The sequence below is a fragment of the Meles meles genome, chromosome 12, assembly GCF_922984935.1.
Source record: "Meles meles chromosome 12, mMelMel3.1 paternal haplotype, whole genome shotgun sequence".
Classification (NCBI taxonomy): domain Eukaryota; kingdom Metazoa; phylum Chordata; class Mammalia; order Carnivora; family Mustelidae; genus Meles; species Meles meles.
The window spans coordinates 48463261-48489876 of NC_060077.1; the positions used below are offsets into that span (position 1 = coordinate 48463261).

Genomic DNA, 26616 nt, shown 5'->3' on the forward strand with positions numbered 1-26616 from the left:
CATAATTTATATGTAATGTAATATATTATAATAATATATTATTATAATTATGTTTAAATAATTTATATATTATATTTATGATTTATTAAATTTATATTATATAAATTATATAATTTATAATAATATATATTATATATCTCTCTAATATGTAAATTAGAGGCAACCTAAGTGTCCATCAATTGGGGATTAGTTAAATAAATCACTTTATGATTGATTTATGGAATGGTAGGAAGCCATTAAGAAAATGAAGTTTCTCTGCATGTACCTGCTATAAACAGAGAAAATACTAGAGTAAAAAAAGCAAGTCATGGCAAAAGGCAATAATTACAATTATAATCATCAGTGTTTAGTATTTGTGACATGACACATACCTTTCTGAGAGTTCTTCCCATATTAATTCATTTAATCCTCATGATAATCTTAAAAGGTAGATACTATTTTTATCTTCATTTGTACACTGGAGAATACTGAGGCATATAGACATTAAGTAACTTGTTCACAGTCATGCAGCTGGAGGCAGTATGATTCCAGACTCCAAGCTCCTAACTAGGCATGGGCATTTTTTGGGGGGGTAGGGGATGAAAGCCAGATAGTAAATATTTTTGGCTTTGAGGGTCATATGGACTCTGTCGGAGCTACTCAGCTGTGCTGTGATGTACGAAAGCATCCATGATTGCCTACTATGAGCAGTATTTCTTAAAAAAAAAAATGCATGTGCATTTTCAGACATGGACAGTGGTTTGGAAGTATGAAAACCAAACTCTTATTAGCTATCGTCCCAGAAGTGGGCTGCATGTATCACTTCTGATTATCTGCAACCACAAAGTTTTAAGTTCATTTTTTAAATTGAAGAACAGCAAAAGAGCCTCAAGTCAGATTTCCATTCTTTTTATCATCTGCTGGAGATACCTGTTTACCTCAAGTTTTAGAGTGTCTTTTGCCTTGAGAAACAAGGCAAATATATAGGTGAAAAAGTAGAAGCCCCAATAAGTAGGGTTGCCAGGTTTAGAAAATAAAGATATGAATGCCGCATTCAATTTAACGTGCAAACAATAGTTATGTGTATTGTGTGTCTGCATTTCAAATTTAGCGGCACACCCTGTATTTTATCTGGCATTCCTACCTAGAGGACCCCGTTTCTTACTATGATAACCTATGACACTACTTCCAGGTGTTTGCTCAGCCCTGGTTTCACTGTTGCTCTGTAAACGCGCGCAGTGCATTTCACATCCACGTGCTTGGGCTCTCTGACAGGTGGAGCTGTACCTGCGGCTGCGGGTCCCGCAGGTTGGCAACTACGTGGTCGTGCTCCAGTATTCCACGGAAGTAGACCAGTTGTCGGTTGTTGATGTGCACATGGAGAGCCCAGGGTCTGTCCTGATAGGCCAGGTGAACATCTACAGCTGCAAGTACAGGTAACCAATCCTGTCCTGGGGGATTCCTTTGTCCTGGAATGATCGGGAGGTCAGCCTTTGGAACTCTGGTTTTTATCTGGATTGGGAAGTTGTTTCCTTTTTGAGGCCGATCTTGAAGCTGAGCAGAAGACTGTGCTTTCAGGTTTCACCCCCAGTGTGGTATTGGGTTGCTTCTCTGTGGACAGCTTGAAAATGTTGCATCTTCTTGAAAAGCTGTGTGTTCTGCTTGCTACTTTGGCTCAGATTCCCATGAAGCCACCACAGCCCTGCGCGGTGCAGGGAGCTCAGTGCTCTTGCCTCAAATGCTGGGTAGAGCACATGGGTGCACGGGAAAAAGAAAAGAGTCTGTCACAACTGCCTTCACAACACGCCCTGCAGAAACTAGGAATAATTAATGTTTGATGATCATCAGGTGAAAAATAATTAACCAAAGATTTAAAAATTCACCCTGATTTAGTTACTCTCTTCCAAGAACTTTGACAAAGATTTATTAAAAATTGTTTTCTTGGGCGCCTGGGTGGCTCAGTGGGTTAAGCCTCTGCCTTCAGATCAGGTCATGATCTCAGGGTCCTGGGATCAAGTCCCACATCGGGCTCTCTGCTCTGCAGGGAGCCTGCTTCCTCCTCTCTCTCTCTCTCTCTCTCTCTCCCTCTCTCTCTCTACCTGCCTCTCTGCCTACTTCTGATCTCTGTCAAATAAATAAAATCTTTAAAAAATAATAAAAAAAATTGTTTTCTTTGCATACTATTTCAAGATCTATGCAAATGTCCATAATATGCTTTATTTTAAAAAATATTTTATTTATTTATTTGACAGAGATCACAAGTAGGCAGAGAGGCAGGCAGAGAGAGGGGAGGAAGCAGGCTCCCTGCTGAGCAGAGAGTCCAATGTGGGACTCGATCCCAGGACCCTGGGATCATGACCTGAGCCAAAGGCAGAGGCTTTAACCCACTGAGCCGCCCAGGTGTCCCCATAATATGCTTTAATTAAAGAATCTGTGCAAGGGGTACTTTCAAAATGAAATTAATTTTATAATGAATGGCTCCAGGAGTCAATGTCTTCAGACAGCAAGTGGAGAGCTCCAGTAACCTACCTAGTTCTTGGCCAAGGCCTTACACATTTTGTTTCCATGACTTGCCTATGGCTTTTTGTCAAACTCTGAATGACCTGATGTAGTTGGACATTTTTCCCTGTTTTGCAAATCAAAGAAGTTATGAAAAGAGTTACTTTTAGAAGCTTAGAATGGAAACTTTTATGAGTCTTAAATGGTATTGAATTAACATCATGCTCTTAGCAACCCTAAAAAGGAAACTGTGAGGGCTTCTTTTAAGAATCTTTAAAAAAGGGGCGCCTTGGTGGCTCAGTGGGTTAAAGCCTCTGCCTTCGGCTCAGGTCATGATCTCAGGGTCCTGGGATTGAGCCCCGCATTGGGCTCTCTGCTCCGCGGGGAGCCTGCTTCCTCCCCTCTCTCTGCCTGTCTCTCTGCCTAGTTGTGATTTCTCTCTGTCAAATAAATAAAATATTAAAAAAAGAAAAAGAATCTTTAAAAAAACATCTAGTCAGCTCTTCTCTCTGGGGTGATGATAAAATGTGTGTGTGTGTGTATACACACACATACATATATATTTGGATTTTTAATGGTGCAAAAAATTTCCCCAGAATATTTTGTCATTATCTGAAAATGTTAGTTTCATCTGTGGATGACATCAGCAACCACTGGAATGTACACTCCCAGGCAAGTGGGTCACCTCACCACCCGAGTCCTGGAGATTTTTGGCCACAGGGCTGGGGCAGGGCTTCTCCAGGTTCTGTGCACCCTCTGGTTCAGCCCTCTGACTCCTTCCACCTTCCAAATTATGTCGCTTGATCCATTCTCCATAGGATACAAGGTGGTGATGGCTAAGGGCCCAGGAGGAAACACTCTTAATGTCCCTGGTGGCTCTCTGACCCATCTCAGAAGAGGCTGAGAACATCTAGACCAAGCAGAGGAGTGGTTTCAAAGCTAAAGAAAAAAAGGGCACTGTTCCAGGATTCTGTAAGCCATAATCCTGGTTTCAAGACGTCTGTCTGAATGGCATTTGGGGCAGACAACTGTGTGGTATTCTGGAGATCACTTTGACTCTGGACATGACAGCACCAAGTTCTTCTTCACCGGGGACATTAGAATACCAAGACAGGGTTGTATTAGACTAGGACTCCCTTTTATTGTATTTAACTATTTCCGGGAATGTCCCATGATATGGTTTCACTAGTCTAAAATATTTCCTCCATCTCTACTTTAGCTGTCATGTGGACAAGTGAACATGAACAGGCTGTAAGTACTGTGGTCCAAAAATGTGGTACAATTGGAAAATATTTGACCCATCAAAGCCTATTTCAAATGACAGGCCCTTTCAACATTGCAGCTTCTCCTGCTGAGGGTTGAATCTTTCCCAGCTTTTCTCAAGTGAGTTCTAATGGGGTTATATTAAAAAATATCCCAACAGAAGAGTAGTGGTGCTAATTAAAGTACCACTTTCAGAACAGTGTTGTGATAAATCTGATCGCCCTTCTGTGAGAGAGGTTCACTCGAGATTAATTCAATCCAGTTATTATCATTAGTATATTCTTAGTAAGAATTTTAAAAGGATATGGATAAAACTAAATCCAAGTGAATCACCTAATATATTTAACTCCCAGGATTGTGCTTGAACCAAAAGGAATGCATTTTAATTTCACATAGGCACACACACACACACAAGTGCTCAAAAGGAAAAAGAAAACAGCTGTTCTTTGAGTTTCTAACTATGGCTCTTTATCATACTATCTCGTTTTAATCCTTACAAAAAAGACATTGCATAAATTATTTCAAACATTTCCCAGAGACGGTCATTTCTTTTAGTTTGCCTCCAAACTAGTTTCCAAATTGCATTTACAGACAGAAAAGTGGCTACAGAATATGAAGTCAGAAACATTCCTCCAAAAATACTTCTTCAATGGGTTTTACCATTAGAGTGTATTCTTTGGTTTCAAACCGTGAACTTTTAAATGTTCCTGAACTCCATATTTCACCTGATGGGGTAGAAGGAAGGAGTGCAGCTGGTACAAGGAGGAAGGAAGCGTGAGTGGAGCAGACTGAGCTTCCAATGGCAAATTCTGGTTAGTCGTGACTGGAGTAAGGCCAGCCCCAACGCTGACGGGGTGTGTTATGTTGTCAATCATGGTGAGGCCGATAGGCAACTTTAGTCACCGACAGTACTAACAATATTGATAAATCTCCACGAAGGTTGTATCTTGGAGATCAGACATTAATTTTTTTAAATTTTACTTATGTATTTGAGAGAGAGAGTAAGAGAGAGCATGAGAGGGTAGAAGGTCAGAGGGAGAAGCAGACTCCCTGCAGAGCTGGGATCCCGATGTGGGACTCGATCCTGGGACTCCAGGGTCATGACCTGAACTGAAAGCAGTCACTTCACTGAGTCACTTAACTGAGCCACCCAGGTGCACAATATCAGACATTACTGACCCTGGGATTTTTTCTCCCAATGACTAGACCAAGTATTGCATAAAGCTGGGTGGAAAAAGTGAGCAAGGCCTTTAGCCCTGAGATGAGCCACAGTCAGAAGCTTCTTTTTCTTGTATTGATTGTGGACTGCGTCTCTCTAGAACGCATTGTGCCAGAAAATTCACTGTCAGTGACCTAGTTATAAACAGGAGAAACAGAAGAGCCACCAACTACCCCATAGGGAGGCACGAGGTCAGGGAGACCAGAGGAGTCAGGCTAAGAACTCTCTTTCCTCTTACAGTGTCCTCTGCCGGAGTGTTGTGACTGATGGCAGGAGTCGCCTCGCCGTCTATGAGCTGTTGACAGATGCGGGCATTCGGCTCAAAGCACGCAGGGCCCTATTCCTTCTGGTATGCGTCTGTTTTGCCCTTTGAATTTTAGGAGCATTTTGGTGATATCTCTATATTTTAAAACTTAGAGAAATTTTGGCGGGGTTTGTATTCCACCTATAAAGTGGATTATCTAAGTATGAAGCAACTTCCTGTCACTGCTGATATTAAGCACATATGACACTTTGGGAAATGCTAGGCCAGCATGTTCTAATGTGTTTTAAAGATTCATGCTGGACAATATTAAAAACTTTGAGCCTTCTCTTCAGAATTATCTGGAATTGAGTTTTTAGAAGTTATTACATAAATTATATAATAGCTTAAGGCTTTCTTTTTAAAATTGTGACTGTCTTTTTAAACATAACAATCTGAGCAAATCTAACCTCTTCATCTTTGGGAATTATAACAGGGCTGAGTCTTCATCTTTTAAGCATAAGTTTGCCCTTACTGAGATAGTCTGATGTCATTCGGACGTCTAACTAGGATATAAGCTCCATGAGAGCAGGGGTATTCGCCATCCTGGTCTTCTAGGATCCCTTAGTCTTAGTGCCTGGCCTATAGTAGGTGTTCAATAAAAAGTTTTGTTGTTACTGAATAGGTTTGTGATCAAGCTGATAATACAGTTTGGATTAAAATAAAATGTATTGAGTCTCTTGTGTGACTCAAAAACTAGTTCTGGAGACACTTCCTTTAATGAAGTCCAAATGTGCCTGAGAATCAGGTCATCCTCTATTCAGAAAGATTGTTTTAGCAGGAGTTACAGACAACAGGCTCTGAACAGCAGGCTCCCTAGCTGCCTGCCACATCCCGCCTCTCCCTGCCAATGGGTCTGAAGAGCCAGCATCAGCCCAAGGCAGGAGAGGAAAACAGGCACCTGAAGTCACAGACGGAGTTGTTTTTGAATGTCATAATTTTATTTATTCATGTGACTATCCCAAGAACATTCGGCCAGCGATCCTGTGTAATGCTAAAAAGGGTTGTTGCACATAAGGATGCCATAGGGAGTGCCATTCTGCAGTTTTTTTCTACTTTAAAATAGCAATTGTAATTTCTTTACTTAACAGCTTTTTTAAGAATATGTTTGACTGTTACTGCTGACTTTGCTGATAACCGCGATGTTACCTTTTTGCACTGTATTTGCTCAACAGCATCAAATTTGTATCATACCCATTGAAGAATTCTCAACTGAATATTTGAGACCTCAAGTCAAATGCATTGCCAGTTACGGGGGTTATGTTAATCAAAGGTAATGGGGTTTCCTTCCTTTCTCCCTTGTCTGTGCTCTGAGTGGTACTACAATGCTTGTAAGGCTGTGACTTTATGCTTAACTTCAAAAGGGATCGTAGGCCAAGGTACTAAAGGCTGATGATTGGTTAAAATAAAAAATGAGCCAAATCATTTCCCCCAGTAGTCTTTCCAGGATTCCATAATGTCAGGAAGCTGACGCAGTAGCCACTGGGTGGAATGGGTAAGCTTTTCCCTCAAGAGAAGTTCCTGCGGCTGTTCTGAGCCCCCACAAAGACTCAGTTTGCTCCAATCCTTTAATCACAGTGTCTGAGACTCCTCATTTAAAAAACCATGAAAATAATGACCCATCTCATCTCTGTGTTATGAGGATTAGCTGACGAGTGATTATTGAGGTTTCAGGAGGGTTGTTTTGTTGTAGATTCAAAAATAATTTATAGACACAGTCGTGAAATCTTAGGCATATGGTTAAGGCTCTAGAAGCTACCAAGACAGGGGCGCCTGGGTGGCTCAGTGGGTTAAAGCCTCTGCCTTCAGCTCCGGTCATGATCCCAGGGTCCTGGGATCAAGCCCCGCATCGGGCTCTCTGCTTAGCTGGGAGCCTACTTCCGCCTCTCTCTCTCTCTCTCTCTCTCTGCCTGCCTCTCTGCCTACTTGTAATCTCTATCTGTCAAATAAATAAATCTTTAAAAAAAAAAAAAAAAGAAGAAGCTACCAAGACAGTGACATCTGGGCCTAAAAGAAATCTGTGCCTAAGAGAAATGTGCATTTGCCTTCTTTGTTTTTATATGATTTTATGGCGATGTTTATGTTTAGAAATGAATAATAATGTTTCATGGCATTGACCCCATTTAACATGAATTGTAGTTCTAGAAGGGAAAGTTTCTATAAGTTTCTCTCTCTATCAAAATTAAGATTATCTCAGAGAAAGACAACTATCATATGATCTCCCTGATATGAGGAAGTGGAGAGGCAACATGGGGGGTTAGGGGGATAGGAGAAGAATAAATGAAACAAGATGGGATCGGGAGGGAGACAAACCATAAGTGACTCTTAATCTCACAAAACAAACTGAGGGTTGCTGGGGGGAGGTGGGGTTGGGAGAGGGGGAGTGGGGTTATGGGCGTTGGGGAGGGTATGTGCTATGGTGAGTGCTGTGAAGTGTGTAAACCTGGCGATTCACAGACCTGTACCCCTGGGGATAAAAATACATTATATGTTTATAAAAAAATAAGAAATAAATAAAAAATTTAAAAAAATTAAGATTATCTTTCTGCTTTGGCTCATTGTACTGAGTGGGTTTGCCAGAAAACACTTGGCAGTTGACTACACTGAGTGTCTTTGTATAAAGATCCCTCCACAGTCCTGTGGTTCTCCTGAGACTAGGTCCTGTCGATGTCACACAGCCTTATGCTCACAGTTGCTATTTTCACCAATGGACAGTTCTTCCATTTTTGGTTGTTTTTTAATATTCTTTTTTCTTTTTCAGTGCCTCTTGTGTTTCTCTGGTCCCTGAAACTCCTCCAACAGCCTTGATTTTGGATGTCCCAAGTGGTGAGTCTTCCCCTTTCCTGCCCCAGGATCCTCTGCCTTCTGCTGATGTTACTGGAGTCGTCTTGAAGGTGCCACAGGTGGGGCTCCCCTCAAGTGTATTGTTTCTAAATTATGGTTCTCAAAGTGTGGCCCTTACCAGAAGCATCCACATCACCTGGGAACTTGTTAGACATATATGTTTACAAGCCCACCCCAGAACTACCAAATCAAAAACTCTGGAGGCGGGGCCCAGGAGTCTGTGTTTTAATAAACCCTCCAAGGGATTTGGATGCCCCTGAAGTTTGGGGACCTCTGATCTCAACTGTGGAGAATCCTGGATGTGGGGCATCTGGCTATTCCTGTCTATGACTGCCCCATCCTGATGTTCCCTTTCCTGTCTGTATCTTTGTCCACTCAGTCATTTGGCAACTTTTTGTGGCCCATTTTGTGATAGGTCACAATTTCATGGGCTACTGCTGTGTAACATTGTTGAGATGATCACTTGTCTTCCCAAGGTGGCATGTAAGCACTTGTGAAAGCTGCTCTGGCTAATAGATGTTTTGCGTCCCCAACTATACCAGCAAAATGCTTTAGAGGCAGGAATTTCTCAATAAACATTTATTAATTAATAATCGATAACATGGGGGAGCTTGGGTGGCTCAGTGAGTTAAAGCCTCTGCCTTTGGCTCAGGTCATGGTCCCAGAGTCCTGGGATCAAGCCCCACATCGGGCTCTCTGCCTAGTGGGGAGCCTGCTTCCTTTCCTCTCTCTCTGCCTGCCTCTCTGCCTACTTGTGATCTCTGTCTGTCAAATAAAAAAATAAAATCTTTAAAACAAAATCGATAGCATGAAGATGAAATATAGTAAGGGACTGACTGAATTTTTTTCACTGTAAACTATGAAATTGCAGGACTTAGTATTTGCCCTGATGATATGGTGTCCTTTCAGTCCTAGAGGATGGCTCATGTCCCTTCCCATTGCATCAAGTTAGAAAATTAATAGGATCTGGGGCGCCTGGGTGGCTCAGTGGATTAAGCTGCTGCCTTCGGCTCAGGTCATGATCTCAGGGTCCTGGGATCGAGCCCCGCATCGGGCTCTCTGCTCTGCAGGGAGCCTGCTTCCTCCTCTCTCTCTGCCTGCCTCTCTGCCTACTTGTGACCTCTCTCTCTGTCAAATAAATAAATAAATAAATAAAAAATCTTTAAAAAAAAAAAAAAAAAAAAGAAAATTAATAGGATCTGAGAGAGAAAATTTAATAAGAGCCTGTATGGGGAAGTCCACCCAGATTCATAGGGGGAAATGAACTGAAATCATGACAAGGGAATTCTAGTCCTGGTTTTGCTCTTAAATTAGAACATGGCCTTTCTCAAATTATTTGCCTTCTTCAAGTCAAGGTTCTCATCAGAAAGATGAAGATCATTTTTTATTGCTGCTGCTTTTCTTTTTTTTTTTTTTTTTTTTTTTTTTGAGCGTTTGAAAAGACATATCTCACAGTGAAGTTTTCTGGAGAGAGCAGGGCTCACACTCAAGCCTGAGCAAAAGTTGGGGCAAACTCTGCTTTTCACTGTGGTTGGGCAGGGGTGAGGGGAAGTGGAGGAGGGCAAGATGAGGACCCCCTTCCCATGGGCTAGAATTAGTTTGGCTTGAACTTCCTCCCTGTGCCAAGGGATGGGCTCCTGGGCCTTCTTACCGGCTTGTGCAGGTGTGGGGCAGAAGATTAAAGACGAGTGATGGGGCTTGACACCTGTCAGTCAAACATCCAAAATGGAGTCTGACTCTTTCTCTCTTGGTTATTCCACGTGATATGTAAGTGCTGGGAACACTCTTGCACAGCCTTTTGGCAAACATTATGCATTTCTGTTGGGCATGTACCTAACAGTACAATTGCTCAGTGACATGTCTGACTTTGGTAAAAGCCGCCAGACAGTTTATCGAAATGATTGTACCAAATTACACTCCCTCCAGCATCATTAATGGCTGACTACACTGTTGGTTCATCCATTCTGAGCTGCGGGTTATTTGGTTTGTTTCCAGTATTTCTGATTACAAAAGAGTGCTACTGTAAACATTCAAGGGAAAGTTTTTTTTTTTTAATATTTTATTTATTTGACAGAGAGAAATCACAGCTAGTCAGAGAGGCAAGCAGAGAGAGAGAAGGAAGCAGGCTCCCTGTGGAGCAGAGAGCCCGATGTGGGGCTCGATCTCAGGACCCTGGGATCATGACCTGAGCCGAAGGCAGAGGCTTTAACCCACTGAGCCACCCAGGCGCCCTCAAGGGAAAGTTTTATGTGACCATAGGTGTTCATTTCACTTGGGGAAATATCTAGAGGGTTTTTGTTTTCAAACTCTAGATGTTCATAGCTCTGCAACTTGAGTTTTCCTTATCCTCTTTTTTTCTACCCAGAACGAAGTGACCCTGCGAGGACTTGTACCACGCCTAGGCCGATATGTCATTGTCATCCATTTTTATCAACCAGCACACCCAGCATTTCCCACACAGGTCTTTGTGGACGGAGGGCGGCCGTGGCCTGGTGAGTGTCAGGGAGCAGGGGCCATAGCTGCAAGCCGGGCTTGGCCTCACAGGACCATGACAGGAGCTCCTGTCTCGCTCTGCCTGCAGGTGTCTTCCGTGCCTCTTTTTGCCCCCATGTGCTTGGCTGCCGGGACCAAGTCATTGCTGAAGATCAAGTTGAGTTTGACATCTCCAAGCCAGAGGTGGCTGTGACCTTGAAGGTTCCAGAAGGAAAGTCCCTAGTATTGGTACGGTTCGCTTCTCCCTCAGCTTGCTCTTCATGTGCTTGCCTTGATCAGCCGTTCTGGGTGCCTGTTTGGCTCGTGATAATAATTCTTCCAAGGAATTGAAGTCTTATAGAAAAATGTTTAAATTTCATAGCTACCTTTTGCAAAAAGCAGGTGACAATTAAGGTCAAGGGAAATTGGAAGAATGGATAAGTGAGTAGGAAGGAAAAACTCCCTGGCAGGAAGCTCTGGTGAACAAGGGTCTCGCTCTGCTTCAGCCCCTCCTCGCTCCTCACCTGACTGTTCTCTTTCTAAAGAATTTACTCTTCCTTTGCTCTTGAAACTTTCCTTTTTGGGCTTCTGTATCTGCTTTCTCTCATTGTGTTCCCCCTTTCTCTAGTGCTTCTTCACTGATTTCTTTTTCCTTTTGTCCACATATGGTGGTGTTCCCTCGGGTGTAACCCTAAGCCCCCTTGTTCTGTCATTTCTCTTTGGATAACATCCTCTTTACCCCCAGGTTCTGTTCTCTCTTCTGGTGGGAATGACACCACATTGCTGAATTCATCTCTGATATTTTCTGAGCTCTGGACCCCTATGGGACCATCTAATGCATATCTGCCCAGCTGGGGCTCTCATGAGACCCTCAAACATAAGCCCGCTACCTGCACAAGGTATCCCCTACCCTGTTTGTTACCTTGATTGATGGAATCATGGTCACTCAATGCCAGTAAAGCCTGTCAGGGAAACAGGTAGCATTGTCTAAGCCCTGCTGTGTGACCCTCTAGTCTCTTGCTCATGCTTCCTTCTCTCTCTGAGGAGGCCATCTTCCTAGGGACAGGGGCCTGACTTTATGCATTTTGTATGCCTTGTGCCTAGGATACTACCTGGCACACAGTGCTTGGCAAATTGTTACTGATTGAATAACATGAGAGCAGTGAGCTCTCTGTAAGCTGTAAGTTGGTGACTCGTTGACAAAGACTTTTGAAATTTCCTATAGCATTTGTTACTGGAAGAGTCTGATTGAAACAGGCACAGAAAGCTGAGCAGTACTTTTAAAGACTAGGGATGCAGTTATTCATAACAGAGTATCTGACATGATATAAGCTTCAGGGCAAGCCATGATGTAAGTTTTCCCCATTGGTCCTGCCATTTTGGTTTGTTCACCTTTAAAAATACAAAATGTGACCTTTGGTGATCCAGGGTCATCCCAGGCATAGACCACATGGGGCCCTGGCCCTCTAACAGGCCCTGATTACCCCTTAGATGTTCTGTCCCCACTGAGCACTTGAGGCTGCAGCTTCTCTGAGCAGGTGCTCCAAGGGGTCTGCCCCAGCACACGCCATTTCTAAGAGGAATGTGGCTTACACATTTAACACTGGCTTAGGGGAGTTCTTGGGATTCTTTTCTCATAAGACCTGTTTCGTGTGGTCTTGGGCTTCACAACAGAAAACACTGCTCATAGTGAAGATAAACTACAATGAATAGCCATAGGTGTGCCCTGCTGTTGGAAATCCAAAGCCATGCTGACAGGTTTCCTTTAGGTCCGTGTTCTAGTGGTGCCTGCCGAGGATTACGACTACCAAAGACTTCACAAAAAATCAGTGGACAAGTCATTTGAGTTTATCAACAGTTGTGGAAGAAACAGTTTTTATATTGAGTAAGTATCACTTTGTGGAGCTTCCTCAGCCTCTCCCACATTCACACTCAGAGCGAGACCCAAGGTGGGGCTGGCCCCCAGGTCTGTCTTCTTCCTCCTGGGGCCCATCCACAGGGTGGCAATGCATCCTGGGTCTGGGGAGGGAGATGCTTTTCCTCTGCATACACCATCCTACCCCAGACCTTGTGCTGCCCATTTGGGCAAGATTACTGTTCTCAGCTTCGATCCCGCCAAATGTTCACCCTCCGAGCTGGGATTCATGGGTTGCCTAGGTGTTTCTTGGCCTCTTTGCTGCATCCTGTTGTCCAACTCAGGTTCCTAAAAGGTCTCATGTGGGGTGCCCTCCACCAGGAAACACATCAGCCTGGATTCTCCCTCTACTTTGCCATCTGATTGAGTGGGGAGTATCACAGAGAGACGGATCTCCCTGTCCCCTCTCCCTGGATCCTTGAATGCCAAGAACTAAGGACAGTCCTGAGTATGGGCTCCTGCTCTTCTCTTCTGGAGACCCAACCTGCCCTCTTGCAGGTTTCCCGAGGGACCCAGGAGCTCCAGGGGACACCAGGGGCCAGAAGTCTCCTGCATAGAAAATATTAAGAGAAAAGGATCTGAAGTCCAACAGCTACGGGTTTGAATGTCTGCTTGGCTACTCGGTAGCTCTGATGCCTTGGACAGGTCACTTAACTTCTAGAAGCCTTATCTATGAGATGAGGCTTAGGCGTAACTGGTTGGATGGTTGTGAGGTTAAGTGAGATGTAGGCAAAACTTCTAACACAACAACAGTCAATAAAAGTAGACACTTTGCAACTGCCTCCTCCCATTGTTATTATTATTGGTGCATACACCTCTAGGTATAATTTTTTTGTAACCGCTTTATTGAGATATAATTCACATACCATAGAATTCATCCTATAGGTGAACTTTCACCCTTTTATTTCAGCCACCAAAAGTCCCCACCCACCGGTCCTGGGATGTGTTCTGGAGTGGATGGGTAGAAGGAAGGCTGACTGTCACTGACTGTGAATCCAGGGATAGGGTAGTCTCTCATTTCTTCCCAGACTTCACAGCCAGGGTCCCTCCCCCAAAACACCAGTTGGCAGAGCAAGCGGGAAGGAGAAGGTTGGGATTTATTGCCTCCTGGGATAATGTCATGAGCTGTTTTTGTCTTCACAGCCCCCAGACAGCCTCTGGATTCTGTAAGAACTCCGCCAGGTCCCTGGTGGCCCTCTACCACAAGGGAGCACTGCCTTGTGAGTGCCACCCCACTGGGGCCATTGGCCATCACTGCAGCCCAGAGGGTGGGCAGTGCCCATGCCGGCCCAGTGTCATTGGGCGGCAGTGTACCCGCTGTCGAATGGGCTACTATGGATTCCCACATTGCAAACGTAAGTGCACGTCAGGGGCATCCAAGGTTGTCTCTGGTCCCGGTGGCTGCCACTCATCTAGGGTGGGCCTTCTTGAATTTCACTCTGCTGGACACTCACCTGGGGATCTTGTGAAAATGCAGATTCTGACTCAGGAGTCCTTGGTGGGGGCCTCAGAGTCTGCATTTCTCTTAAGCACTCAGATGATGCCCATGATAGGGGTCCATGGAGTACAGTCTGAGTAGGTAGGTTCTAGAAGATAAACATTTGTGTTTCCCATGCTGTGTGACTCACAGCATGTGCTTGGCAAAACAGGTGCGTTTAAAGAGCCTTAAACATCAAACTATTAGCTCCATCCCTCTTCCTTGGGGAAGCCCCTTCAATTTTTGCAGCCTAACCAAAACTCAGTTGAAAAAGGAGGAGAGCCAAGGTCACAGGCACCTAGTGCTTTCTGAATGGGAAGCCTGGGGACTTTTATCAAAGACCCATCCTGTGGCCTGAGACACAGGGTCAGTACATGCCATGGGGTGGCAGCGACGGGTATGTGTGTGGTGCAAACAGAGTCTTCACCTGGAGACCAGCCCTTGCCTAATGAGGGTCCTGCTGCTGCTTTATGCTCTCACCTAGAGCTCCGTCATGCTAAGTTGACATGGAGCCCGTTCAGGGAGCCCGTATGAAGAGGCCCCCGACAGATGAGAGGTGTCTCATTAGAATGGCGTGTAACTATGGCTGGGTGAGTTCCTTCACGCTCCTCTCTTGGTGCCAGTGGGTCCAGCTGTGCCTCAGTCAGCGTTCCCACACTATGGGTGCCGTGAGCATTTGGTATAGTTGGTCCAGGCCCCAAGAAAGATACCTTTCAGATCAGCTGCACTCAGTAATGCCATAATGAAGAAAAAGCAAGACGTTTCTCCCAGGCCCCTTGGAAGCGTCTGGAAATGCTGGCAGTGGGGGAAATCTGCTAGAGGCCAGGTGGCATCTCTCCCTTACACCGTGTCTCTTTATTATCCGGCCAGCTTGCAACTGTGGCCCACGCCTCTGTGAAGAGATGACAGGGAAGTGCCTCTGCCCTCCCCGCACCGTCCGGCCCCAGTGTGAGGCGTGTGACATGCATTCCTTCAGCTTCCACCCCCTGGCTGGCTGTGAAGGTTGCAACTGTTCCAGGAGAGGCACAGTTGGGGTCACCACCCCAGAGTGCAACAGGGACCACGGGCAGTGCAGGTGAGCCCGGGAGGATTAACCTGTTAGGTCCTATTATGGGAAAGGAAAGTGTCCTCTGCACACACCAGTCACCATTCCTTCTTGTGTCTCCCAGGTCCAAAGATGGCACCGTGCTCACCTCAGGGTGGAGCTCCCCACCCTGGATGGGCTGTGGTGTTGGGGTAACTGGGCCCCTCAGGCTCAGGGTAGCCTGGCAGAGCCGGGGCAAGCGGATGCCAGGCACCTGAGACCATAAACTGCCTTCCCAGGCACTGCAGCATTGTTCTCGCGTGTCCCATATGTATGCATAATTAAGTTTTCCTTTCTTCTATTGTGTCACCGTGTGGTGAGCACCTATCCATTGGTATTTAGGTTTAGGCTCCAAGTCTTCATTCAGGGGTAGCTGGTGTTTTTGTTGAGGACAGTGTGTAACAAAGTCTGAGGGCCTCAGGCCTGCTGCCCTCAGACAGGCAAGCTCAAAGGGGTGCTAAGGTCTTGGTGGGGGTTGGGGTGGGGGGGGCAGGTGAGGGAGGAAAGTATACGCTGGAGAGCCTGACCTGAGAGTGAGGCTGCCCTTGGGACTGACTGAGAGGCCCCGTGCACGACTGGTAAGGGGCAGTGGCAAAGGTCATCTCCCACAGACACTGCGTTGCTAAGAGCTTTGGCTCTGTGGGTTGAGCTCTGTGTCGGGAGCTAGAGGCCAGTGTCGCATGATTGCAGGTACTGAGCCTGATCTCAGCAGGACTGGGGAATGGCCCCAGGGGATGCCAGATGGATCCATTCTTCTAGAAGTGGCTGGAAAGAGTCGGGAGGGGGTTATGGGGGCGGAACTCTGAGCCAGAGCTTCCACATCCCTGGCGGTATGGCAGTGGGCAGGAGTGCGTGTAGGGCTCACCGCCCACCCTATGCTCCCCCACCTATGGGGGGGAGATGTTTTGGGGTCTGTGTGGGTAATCTGGGTGTGACAGCCGTTGGTGGGTGGGTGGGGACAGCAGCAGGCTTCTGTGACCCCAACTCAAGGGCGGCTGTCTTTATTTCCTGTGGCTGCTGTAACAAATTACCACAAACAGGGTGACTTAAAGCAACAGAAATTTATTTTCTCATAGTCCTAAAGGCCAAAAGCCTGAAATCAAGGTGTTGACAGTGCCGTGCCCTTTCTCAGGTCTCTGGGAGAGAATCTGTTCCGTGCTTTTCTCTTACCTTCTCGTGTTGCCAGCAATCCTTGGAGTTGCTTGGCTTGTGGACACGTCACTCCAATCTCTGCTCCGCTGTGACAGGGATGTGCCTGGCGTGTCTTGGTCCTTACATGGCGCCCTCCTCTCTGTGTGCGTCTCTTTTCATAAGGACATGAGTTGGACTGGATCAGGACCCACCTTAGGCCAGCATGACCCCATCATCGCTTGATTATATCTGCAAACACCCTCTTTCCAAATCAGATCACCTTCTCAGGTACTGGAGATTAGAACTCAAACATACCTTTCTGGGGACCAAACTCAACTCTCTGTAACAGTGACGACGATCACTTTTCCTAAGGAAGGACCCTTCCCCACACCTTTAATTGCTGCCTGGGGGCCGCCCAGCCCCTTTGTACCACAGGAAAGGAAGCTGAGTGACAACGTGAGTCATGAAAGATTCCGAGTCTTTCAAACCACAGCTGTGAGCGCGCCTTGAGTCAGCTCCGTTGCTCACCCCACTCAGACTGTGAGCGGACGCCGAAGGCGATTTGCACGAAGGATTTTGAGGTGATGTCCAGAGTTGTTTCATCACCACAAGTTAACATACACTAGGTTCTGTTCTGTCCAGTGCTTAAGCTGTTCTCTGAACAGAAGTCAGGCTCTTAGTTCATTACTGGAGATCCTACACTGGGTCTGGAAGGCACCCATGAGCCCATGGAAACATCTAGCTTATTCCCGAGGACAGTGGCACCTGGGCCCAGAGCACAGATGTGCAGGATTGTGTAAGCTCAGAGCTGCACCGGGCCTGAGAGATGCTCACTGGCTCGTGGCGGCAGAGCGGGGAGGAGCTCGGGAAGCGAAGAGACCCTGTCTGTGCCAATCTTGATGCAATCAACTTTACAGAAGGGAGAGAGAAAGACAAGATGTGTGTGATCCTGTGACTTCTTGGCTGACCTAGGTTTGCCTCCCCAGGGAAAATTGCCTCCATTCCCTCTCTTTGAACCCTTGGTCCGAAACAGTAGCTGAACAAATACCAGAATCTCATAGATTTGGTCGATCACACCACCACACCACCTCAGTTCAGCGGGGCTGTTTGGTATTCCTCTCGACATCTCCTCTCCTGACCTCTTCATTTCACAGAGCTTTTTTCCCTCTGTTCTTTCAGTGTTCTTTCAGTGGTTCTATCACTTTCTGTATGGAGGCTAATAGCCCCACTATGATTTCCATTTTGTTATTTTCTATCTGTCCAGAGCCTTCCTCCCTCAAATAGGGAATGTGCACTATTATTTGCCATCACTCCCTTACCACTGACCTCTCCCTTTTCATGTTCCCAGAGGTGCCAGTCTCCCTTTCTGAAAAACCAGACTCTTCTTAGAGACAGCCCACTGATAGCTGGTCATAAACATTTGACACCAGAGCCCAGCATATTTGTAAAGAAAATGTGTGGCTCCCAATGGAAACATCCACAAGGATAAGGAGGATGGAATATTTCTCTCCAGGAAGCCAAGACAGCAACACCAACAAGGTCTGCCATCTTGGGTTTAAAAAGGTGATCATGGGAGAGTTAGAACAACAGTTGAAAGACAGTCAGCCAAGCGGTCTGTTGCTGTTGAAACATGTCAGCAGTACCTCTGTCTAAAACACATACAAACAGGTGGCTCCTGGGTGGCTCAGTCAGTTAAGCAGCTGCTTTTTTTTTTTAAGATTTTATTTTTTTATTTGACAGACAGAGATCGCAAGTAGGCAAAGAGGCAGACAGAGAGAGAGGAAGGGAAGCAGGCTCCCCGCCGAGCAGAGAGCCTGATGCGGGGCTCAATCCCAGGACCCTGGGATCATGACCTGAGCCAAAGGCAGAGGCTTAACCCACTGAGCCACCCAGGCGCCCTAAGCACCTGCCTTTGACTCAGGTCATGATCTCAGGTTCTGGGATCGAGTCCTGCATCAGACTCCCTGCTCACTGGGGAGTCCACTTCTCTCTGTGTTTCTGCCCCTCCCCTCCCCGCTTGTGCACCCTCTCTCTCTCTCCCTCTCTCTCAAATAAATAAAATCTAAAAAAAAAAAAAAAAGGCCAAAGGGACAGGTTCCATTTGAACAGCAGAATAAGCCATACATCACCTGGAGGATGAAAACTCTGGGAAGAGCAAGAGAGGAGGACCAGCAAGCAGGACCAACAAGCGCGCATGGAAAGATTACGTGGGTCCGGGAGTCCTGGCAGAGGCTGGAGCCCAGGATTCCATAGCTGCCCAGTCACATCTGCATGAAGCAACTTAAAGCCCTAAATACTGAAAACATTACAGCACTCCCATATATAATTAAAATAAACACAAAGCCATAAAAATAAGGGCAAGGCAGACCAACAGAGCGCTGTCCTTCCATAATGTCTACTTCGGTTTTTCTTTTACAAGCAGAACATACAAGTGAAGAGCTTGAGGCTGGAATGGAAGTTTGGGACTTGGTTAGAGTGAGGAGGACCCCAAGGAGGAGGCATGGACACATAGGAGGAAACAGCAGCTGTGGGTTCTGTGGGGGTACCTTCCTTTAACTGCGAGAGGCAGAGGGGCCGAGGAGATGGAGACACAGTTTTCAAGCAGGGGATAGAGAGGAATTCTCCGTCTGAGAAATAATGGGAGAGTTTTAAGAGGGAGTAACTGGTCAACAGAATAAGTTGCTGTAGACACAACCTCACACGTGGTTTCCGAATGCTGCTGCCGCCACAGAAAAGGGAAATCAAGAATGCATTAAAGGGCGCCTGGGTGGCTCAGTGGGTTAAGCCTCTGCCTTCGGCTCAGGTCATGATATCAGGGTCCTGGGATCGGCCCCACATCGGGCTCTCTGCTCAGCAGCGAACCTGCTTCCCTCTCTCTCTGCCTGCCTCTCTGCCTACTTGTGATCTCTGTCAAATAAATAAATAAAATCTTAAAAAAAGAATGCATTAAAAATTGTAAAAATGCATCAAGGTACCATCTGTGATAGATAAATAGGTTTACTACAGTATCTTGGGTAGAAATTATAGGTGTTTAACAAACTTTCACTAGCTAATGGCAATTTTTTCCCATTTTTCAAAATTTAAATTCAGTTAGCCAACATGTAGTACATCATTGGTTTTTTGCATAGTGTTCAATGATTCACTAGTTGCGTAGAACAATGACAATTCGGTTGACTGGAAAAGCCCTAACTCAGGTCCAAGGCATGCTGCACAGTTTTGCCCAAACCCAAGGAAACACCAGCAAAGGAATCTCATTGGCCTGTATCACGCCCAAACCAAAAGTTGAAATTGTTTATCTTGACGTTGCCAAAGAGACTATAATAACCTGATGGGATGACTTACCTCTCCATGATCAAAGTAGATTTGTCATGAAAGGGCTTTTAACAGATAATCTCAGAAGAATTTCCAGTTTACGATGGCTATAAATCACACAGATTGCTCATGTTAATTCCACTGTTGAGGCTGAAAAGGCTTTTGATTACCCAAAAGATTATTTCTTTAGAAAATATTAGAAGAAAGAATGTCCTTCCCCCACCCCCAAATGAAATTTCCTAATGAAAATGAAGAATGTGTTTGGAGGAACCTAAAGTTCACGGGAAAGAAATAATCGAAGAAACCTGGAACTTGCAACAAGAAGAAAAATATATCCTTTTTCAGTGATAAAACAGACTGTCTTGTAGGCGTACAAATTGTCACAGATCACAAAGCTTAAAAATTGGAATTTTCAAATTTTATTTCACTGTTTATAGGTGTTCAAGTTTATCATATTAAAAGAAAATGAAACTATTAAAAATATTAATCTACCTTAAAATAAGTTATGAAAATAATTGTAGCAATCCATAATACTCAATCTCTACCTTATTAAAACTGGTATAATTTTAGAATCAATTGGGAATAAATTAGGTTGGAGCCATAAAACTGAGTCCTCGACTCACCTTTTTCATAAACTAGCTAGAAGACTGAGCAAGTTACTCTGCCTTCCTGGCTCTCAGCTTCCTAAGCCATTAAATGTTTGGTAAAATTATCTCCACCTTCCTACCTAAATTTAAAATCCTGTTCTGTTTCCTCTTCAATCTCTGATTGTGACATGCAAAATATTGCAAAATTATATTGTACAAATGCCAAGAAGTCCATTATTTTCTCCGGTGCTAGATTGAAGTCCTAAAGATGCTTATATTGATCAAGCTTTTGTTTTTAATAGCAACACTAATTCAATCTGATAGAAAGCCAGTGAAAATGTACCTTTGCCTTGCTTTTTTTTTTTTTTTAAGATTTTATTTTTTATTTATTTGACAGAGAGAGAGATCACAAGTAGGCAGAGAGGCAGGCAGAGAGAGAGGAGGAAGCAGGCTCCCAGGAGCAGAGAGCCCGATGCGGGGCTCGATCCCAGGACCCTGAGATCATGACCTGAGCCAAAGGCAGCAGCTTAATCCACTGAGCCACCCAGGTGCCCCTGCCTTGCTTTTAATAATGGAAGGTTATGTCATCAGATTCTGTGAACAACAAAAGGGTTAGCATATCCTCAGAAGATTTTGTCAGTCATTGACAGATACAAGGAGCCAGGCGTCTCTGCTTTAAAAAAACTAGCATGATGCTGACCCCTTGCAGGCTATTTTTTTTTAAAGATTTTATTTATTTATTTGACAGACAGAGATCACAAGTAGGCAAAGAGGCAGGCAGAGAGAGAGGGGGAAGCAGGCTTCCTGCTGAGCAGAGAGCCCAATGCGGGGCTCCATCCCAGGACCCTGGGATCATGATCTGAGCCGAAGGCAGAGGCTTAACCCACTGAGCCACACCCCTTTCAGGCTATTTTGAGATCAACTGGAGGAGATGGTGCTCCATCAGGATCTTTCAGTAAAGTCACATGTACAAATGTGCCTTTTCAGAATAGCAGTAGCAAAAGGAATGCCTATCTCCATGAATCCCCACAGATTTACTCAATGTTTGTGTTAGATGGAAAAATAAAATACCCAAAAAGGTCGTAAACTTGGCCTTCTTGGGACGAAGTGCTTCCAGCTAAAGGCATAGTTCCATCAGCCGAACCAACTTGGAGAAGCAATTCTTCAGATGCGTGTCACTGATTAATAGGAACGGTAAATTCCAGGCAGCGTGGAAGGGGCCAGGGAACACTGGGCCACGGTGGTGAGCAGGGTGGACAGGGTCCTGCCACAGGGATGGAGCTCAGAATTCTTACCTCCATTTTCTGTTTTCCTTCATCTTCTGTAACACCAGCGTCTTTCTCTGTGTCTCTCTGAATGATCGCTCTGTGGCTATGTCCCTGGTTCCATCTCCCACAGACAGAGAGGATATGTGGTGTGAGTTTGCACAGGCTTCATGTGGAATGGGCCCTGCCCATTCTCCTGGCTTCAGTCACCCCCACTTCCTGGATGATTCCAGATCCGGAGCTCTGGTCCTGACCCTCGATGGCTAGCTTATTCCATCTTCATTGCAAATCAATTCAACCTCTGTTCTTTTATTGGCTTTACTTAAGGGACCTCGGACAAGTCCCCTAAACTCTTTGAACACCTGTCCCCTCACATGTATAATGAAGTATTTGATGAACTTGAAGGGCCCGTACAACTCCATAATTCCGATTCCATAGTTGAAACCATGTCATTGTCTTGCCTTTCAAACCATTTCATCTTTGACTTTTTTTTTTTTTTTTAATTCTTACTGGTGACAGTCCCTTCCTAGTCCCCAAAGCCTGAAATCCCAGTATCATCTAAGAATCAACCCCTTTTCCCTACAGTTGATCAGGTGTCAACTTCTGGCTGGGTATGTATTCTCCCCCTTTCTTTCCATGGCTGCTCTCTGCCGCTACCTTGGTTAAGTTCTTTGACCCTCTCATCTTTGAATGATTTCATGCTCTCCGAACTGGCCTTCTTTTCCTGGTTTACTCATGCACTCATTCTCCATTTGTCCCCACCCCACCCCCCTTTTTTTCGGCTCCTTACTTGAAAGGGAATATGCCAAGTACACAGTTTACCCTGGGATTTAAAAATCTGTTTTCCCCATAATTTTGGCACTAACACATGGAACTATTAATCTAGTCTACAGAACTTGAGGCAGTGTTGATAAATGCATATAGGCTTATGATTTTATCTTCTTGGTGTTTTTTTTAGCTAGGATGAAACATTTTTCTCAGTTACTGTGATTTTTTATTTTTGCCTTAAATTCTGTTTTGTTAGATAACAATATATTTTATTGCTCAAACTATATCTAGCACTGAGTCTAGCTTGGGTGCTGTGCCTCATGTATCAGGGGTCCCGGTCTGACAGGGGAAGCGGTACGAACCACTTGTTGTGTGCCAGTCTCCCAGGTGCCACTTCTGTCACATTACTCTGCACAAGAACCTGTCTCAGCTCCCTGACAGGATAAAGACCAGCTTTCATGGTCATATGGCCCCCTACTACCCTACCTGAAGCCTTTTTGCAGCTTTCTTCTCTGGCTTGGTTTTCGTACTTTCTCTAAACACTTTACATATGTTCAGTTCTCCAGGCATCAGTTCTCCTCCTCGCTCTACTGTTTCCCCCACATTCTGTGTATCTTTCAAGGATTATGTGTGAAAAGTACAAACCCCAAGAAGGCATGAAGCCTTCTGTGAATCCACAAGGACATCTTCAACATCTCAGTGCCTCAAGCTAGCCATCCTGGTTCTCACGTGATTACCTCACTTTCGATATCTCCGTGTCCTGTGTTCTCAGTGGAAATGTGCCAAAGTCAAGACCGACTTACTCTACTTTTTCCCCTCCCCTCTGCTTCTCCTACCACACTTGGTGATTATTGAGTAAATCAATGAAGGCAGAAGGTAGACTTTGGATTCTAGATGACAACTGGAGTCGATGGGAGTGTGATATTAAGAGACCCACCATACGTAATGAGCAAAGGGTAGAGTCCCTCTAACACCTGACTTTCTACTTGTCTGTGCCACATGGAGAGCACCCACACACGCACACGTGTTATTACATAAGCCTTGGCCATGAGCCCATTGCCTTGGAGATGAATCGTCTTGACCCACACCCCCCGACGCTGCTGTTCCGCACCTACAGGCAGCTTCCGCGGGAGACTCCTTGCCTTTTCAGGGAGGGCAGCTCTTCGGGCAGCAGAGTATCTCTCTGGAGAAATGTGTCACGGTCAGGCTGACTTTAGCTAGTTTCTAAGAGATGTTTAGCCAGACTTTACAGAAGAAGTTTCCTTTTTATTCCCTGTTGTCATGGCACCACCAAAAAGTCCTCTGGTTGCTTGTTTTTGTCCAGGATTCACATGCTCAGTGCTCAGGAATCCCAATGTTATATTCTCCGTGTTTTGGTTAACCCTTCCTTGTCAGTCCCACCTGGGGCCCTTGGGGTCAGCTCACAGGTCCCCTGCTCTTTGCACTCTGCCCAGTTTCTTGCTTTTTCTCATTCACTCTTAGGCACTCAGCTGCTGCTTGTGTGCAGAGTGCGGTCCAGAGCTTTGCCTCATGTCACCGACATGGCCACACGCCCTCAGCCCACTGTTCCCGCCACCACCATCTCACAGGCTTCTGAAATAAGGAGGCAAGGAAGGATTTTGCTTCCGTTTCTCCTTGTCTCCACAAGCAGCTTCTGCAGCTGCCCTCCCTGCAAAACGCTCCAGTTCCTTTCTTTTTCACTCAAGTGAAAATATAAAAAAAAAAAATAGGCTCCTGTCTGCCTGTCCTTGCCTTCCAGGCCCGGGTCCAGGTCATTTGCTCCAGGGGCCCCTCTCAGCCTTGTCTACCCATGGCATTCCGTATATGAGCGGCTCCTGTGGCACGAGCATTCCATAGAGGCATCTGTAAGCCAGAAGCCCTGCGCGTTTGCTAAAAGAAACATGGACTTTGGTTCGACAAGCTGCCCAGCTGGCAGCGTGTGACAATAGCACCGTTTCTGCACGTGTCCTTTCCTCCTGGCCAGGTGAGAGGAGAGGAGCCTGTGCAGTGTACGTCAGGCCGTCTCCCAGCTCCGCTCCTGATCTAGGGTTCCTCTTTCTGACAATTTTGGTTGGGCAGGGCTGTCTGTCTGTACTCTCTTCGCTCCCCTCTCTGGACCACCAGAGCCTTGTGCTCCACCCTCCCTGCTCCCTCCAGAAATAGAGAGTCATCCGCCAACAGCCTTTTTAAAATTTTTTTGGCTGGACCGTCTGATTGCCTTTAGTCTGAGATTCACAAGAAGAGAGCAGGTATTATCAGTCAGAGTCTAGGAGCCCTCTGAGAGTGAATGCAAATTTGTGTGTGTTGGAGAGACAGGGAGAGAATGAATGAATGAATGAATGAATGAATGAATGAATGAAATCTGTGAGTGGTCCACAGTTTATCCAGCTTCTCAGAAGAGTCTCTGACCCCCTTCCAAAGTTTCCATCCCCCACACTGGAGTGATCTCTTTAAGCAGAACATTGACACTTTCCATCTACATTGCCATAGGTGTGATTTGGAGAACACTTGCTTCCTTACAAAAAAAATTTCTGCAGGGATTGGGTGGGGAGGAACACAAGGGGGATGGGGCTGGAACTGAAATGACATTTGACCTGCCTGCATGTCTTGGGGGAAAACTGAGTCTATCTTTTTGGGTGTGCGGAGTGGGAGAAAGGGAGTCCCATTTGCTCCCCTTAGCCAATGCTATAGCAAGAATAGTAATAGAAGATTCTTGTAGGCATGCATGGCTCTGCTCTAAGGCTTTTCCATATATTATTTTATTTTATTTTTGCAATAATCCTACAAAGTCAGTATTATTATCTCCATGTTTAGGGGTAAGTAAATTCAGCTACAAAGAGGTTCATTTTCTCAAGGTTCTATATCTAGTAAGTAGCAAAGCTGGGATTCAAAGGTAGGCTGCCTGGTCTCGAGTATGTGTACTCAATCAAACACAAAATTCTGTCCTTGGTTATAAGCAGATGTTTGCCAAAGACAGACTTGGTGGGAAATCAAGTTGGATTTCTCTTTGTCAGGATGGTCCCTTGGGTAAGATATCTTAACAGGTATTGGTAGCAAGTTAATGATAAAATATTTCGAATCAGATTATACTCCCATGTTCTGATATAAAGCACATTTCTTAGTACTTTCTTTAGACCCACAAAGAAGAGATCAGCGTGTGAGTCCCGCCAGATGTCAGCTTGGGCTCCGAGATTGGGCTATGGGAGGCTGGCACCCACTTCCTCTTTCTCTCCTTATCCCTTGGGGTGGTGGGCTTCTCGGTTCTGCTGGCCGTGGCTGCTCTTCTGTCAGCTTCTGTGCTCTCCCTCCACTCTTGTGGCTCACGTGCTCAGACATGTGGATGGCTCCCCGCTCCCCACAGAGCCTTCCTTGGAGCCCAGGCACAGCCTCCCCGCCAGCCCTGCCCACACCAGCTCCCACTCTGGTGCTCAGGCTGGATGACCGAGCGGCTTCCTTGCCTTCCCCTTTTCTGTCCCCTCATCCAGAACAGCACAAGCCCCAGCAACCTGACCCCAAAATAGCTTGGAACCCCTCCCTTCTCTCCATCCCCAGGGTGTTTGCCCTACGTCAGCCCCTTTTCCCTCCTGACTCAACAGCCAGCTGTGGAAATGGTCATCTTGACTCCATCCACACACACTTATCCGACCACACTCTCTCCTACTTAAAACTTCTCAAGATGACGATTCCTTTCTGAGAGCTTGCCATGTTCCAGGCACAGCCTCTGTCTCCACAGCAGTCCTAAGAGGCAGCAGCTAGCAATTTTCCCCTTTGACAGATGAGAATATGAAGCCTGCAAGTTATTAAGATACTCTGTTGTGTGCCAGAGCTGATCAGTACTCCGGCCAGAGGGCCCTCAGCGCCCAGGGCTAAGTTACGTCGTTCCATTACCACTGGACAGTGTCACAACAGCCAGCATCTCCGTCCCCATGCCTCCTGCCTCCCTCTTCAGTTCATGGGTCAGCTTTCTCTACTCATCCATGTGCTTCCTGCACACACCAGGCAGTTCCACTCTCTTCCTTCTGTCTGGAACACCCACCCTCATGACGCTTGTCCTTTTGGGCTCCGCTCAGGCATCACCTCCCCCAGGGAAGCAGGGTCAGAGCTGCTCTGAAACAGCGCAGGCGGACTTCAGAACTGTGTGGGGACGGTGATGAAAACTTGTGCCTCCTTTGCTTTGAATATAGGTGCAAGCCCAGAGTCACAGGGCGGCAGTGCGACTGGTGCGCTTCTGGGTTTTACCACTTCCCCGAGTGCCTTCCCTGCCACTGCAACAGGGATGGGACAGAGCCAGGAGTCTGTGACCCAGGGACCGGAGCTTGCCTCTGCAAGGTAAGACAGAACATCCAGTTCTGTCACGTCAGCCACTGGTCAGTGAGGAAGTTCGTCGAGTCGAGTCAACATAGAAAAATAAATGGGAAGTAGGACTGACCTGTAACTGATTTCCACAATGCATGTAACATTTAATAGTTATTAGCTCATTTGATAGAAACAGAAGGGAAG

At 45.8% G+C, this 26616-nt stretch overlaps 1 protein-coding gene across 2 annotated transcripts in view; it reads left to right on the forward strand.

The window, feature by feature from the left end:
- The window catches only part of LAMA3 (laminin subunit alpha 3), a 268973-nt gene that overhangs the window by 151957 nt on the left and 90400 nt on the right, over positions 1-26616 (forward strand). For both annotated transcript variants that reach the window (XM_046025313.1, XM_046025314.1), the window contains 10 exons: positions 1255-1415; positions 5201-5309; positions 6437-6534; positions 8023-8164; positions 10471-10597; positions 10687-10826; positions 12347-12462; positions 13636-13847; positions 14840-15044; positions 26301-26445. In XM_046025313.1, the coding sequence (XP_045881269.1) occupies positions 1255-1415; positions 5201-5309; positions 6437-6534; positions 8023-8164; positions 10471-10597; positions 10687-10826; positions 12347-12462; positions 13636-13847; positions 14840-15044; positions 26301-26445 (1455 nt within the window). The remainder of the gene's footprint in view (positions 1-1254; positions 1416-5200; positions 5310-6436; positions 6535-8022; positions 8165-10470; positions 10598-10686; positions 10827-12346; positions 12463-13635; positions 13848-14839; positions 15045-26300; positions 26446-26616) is intronic.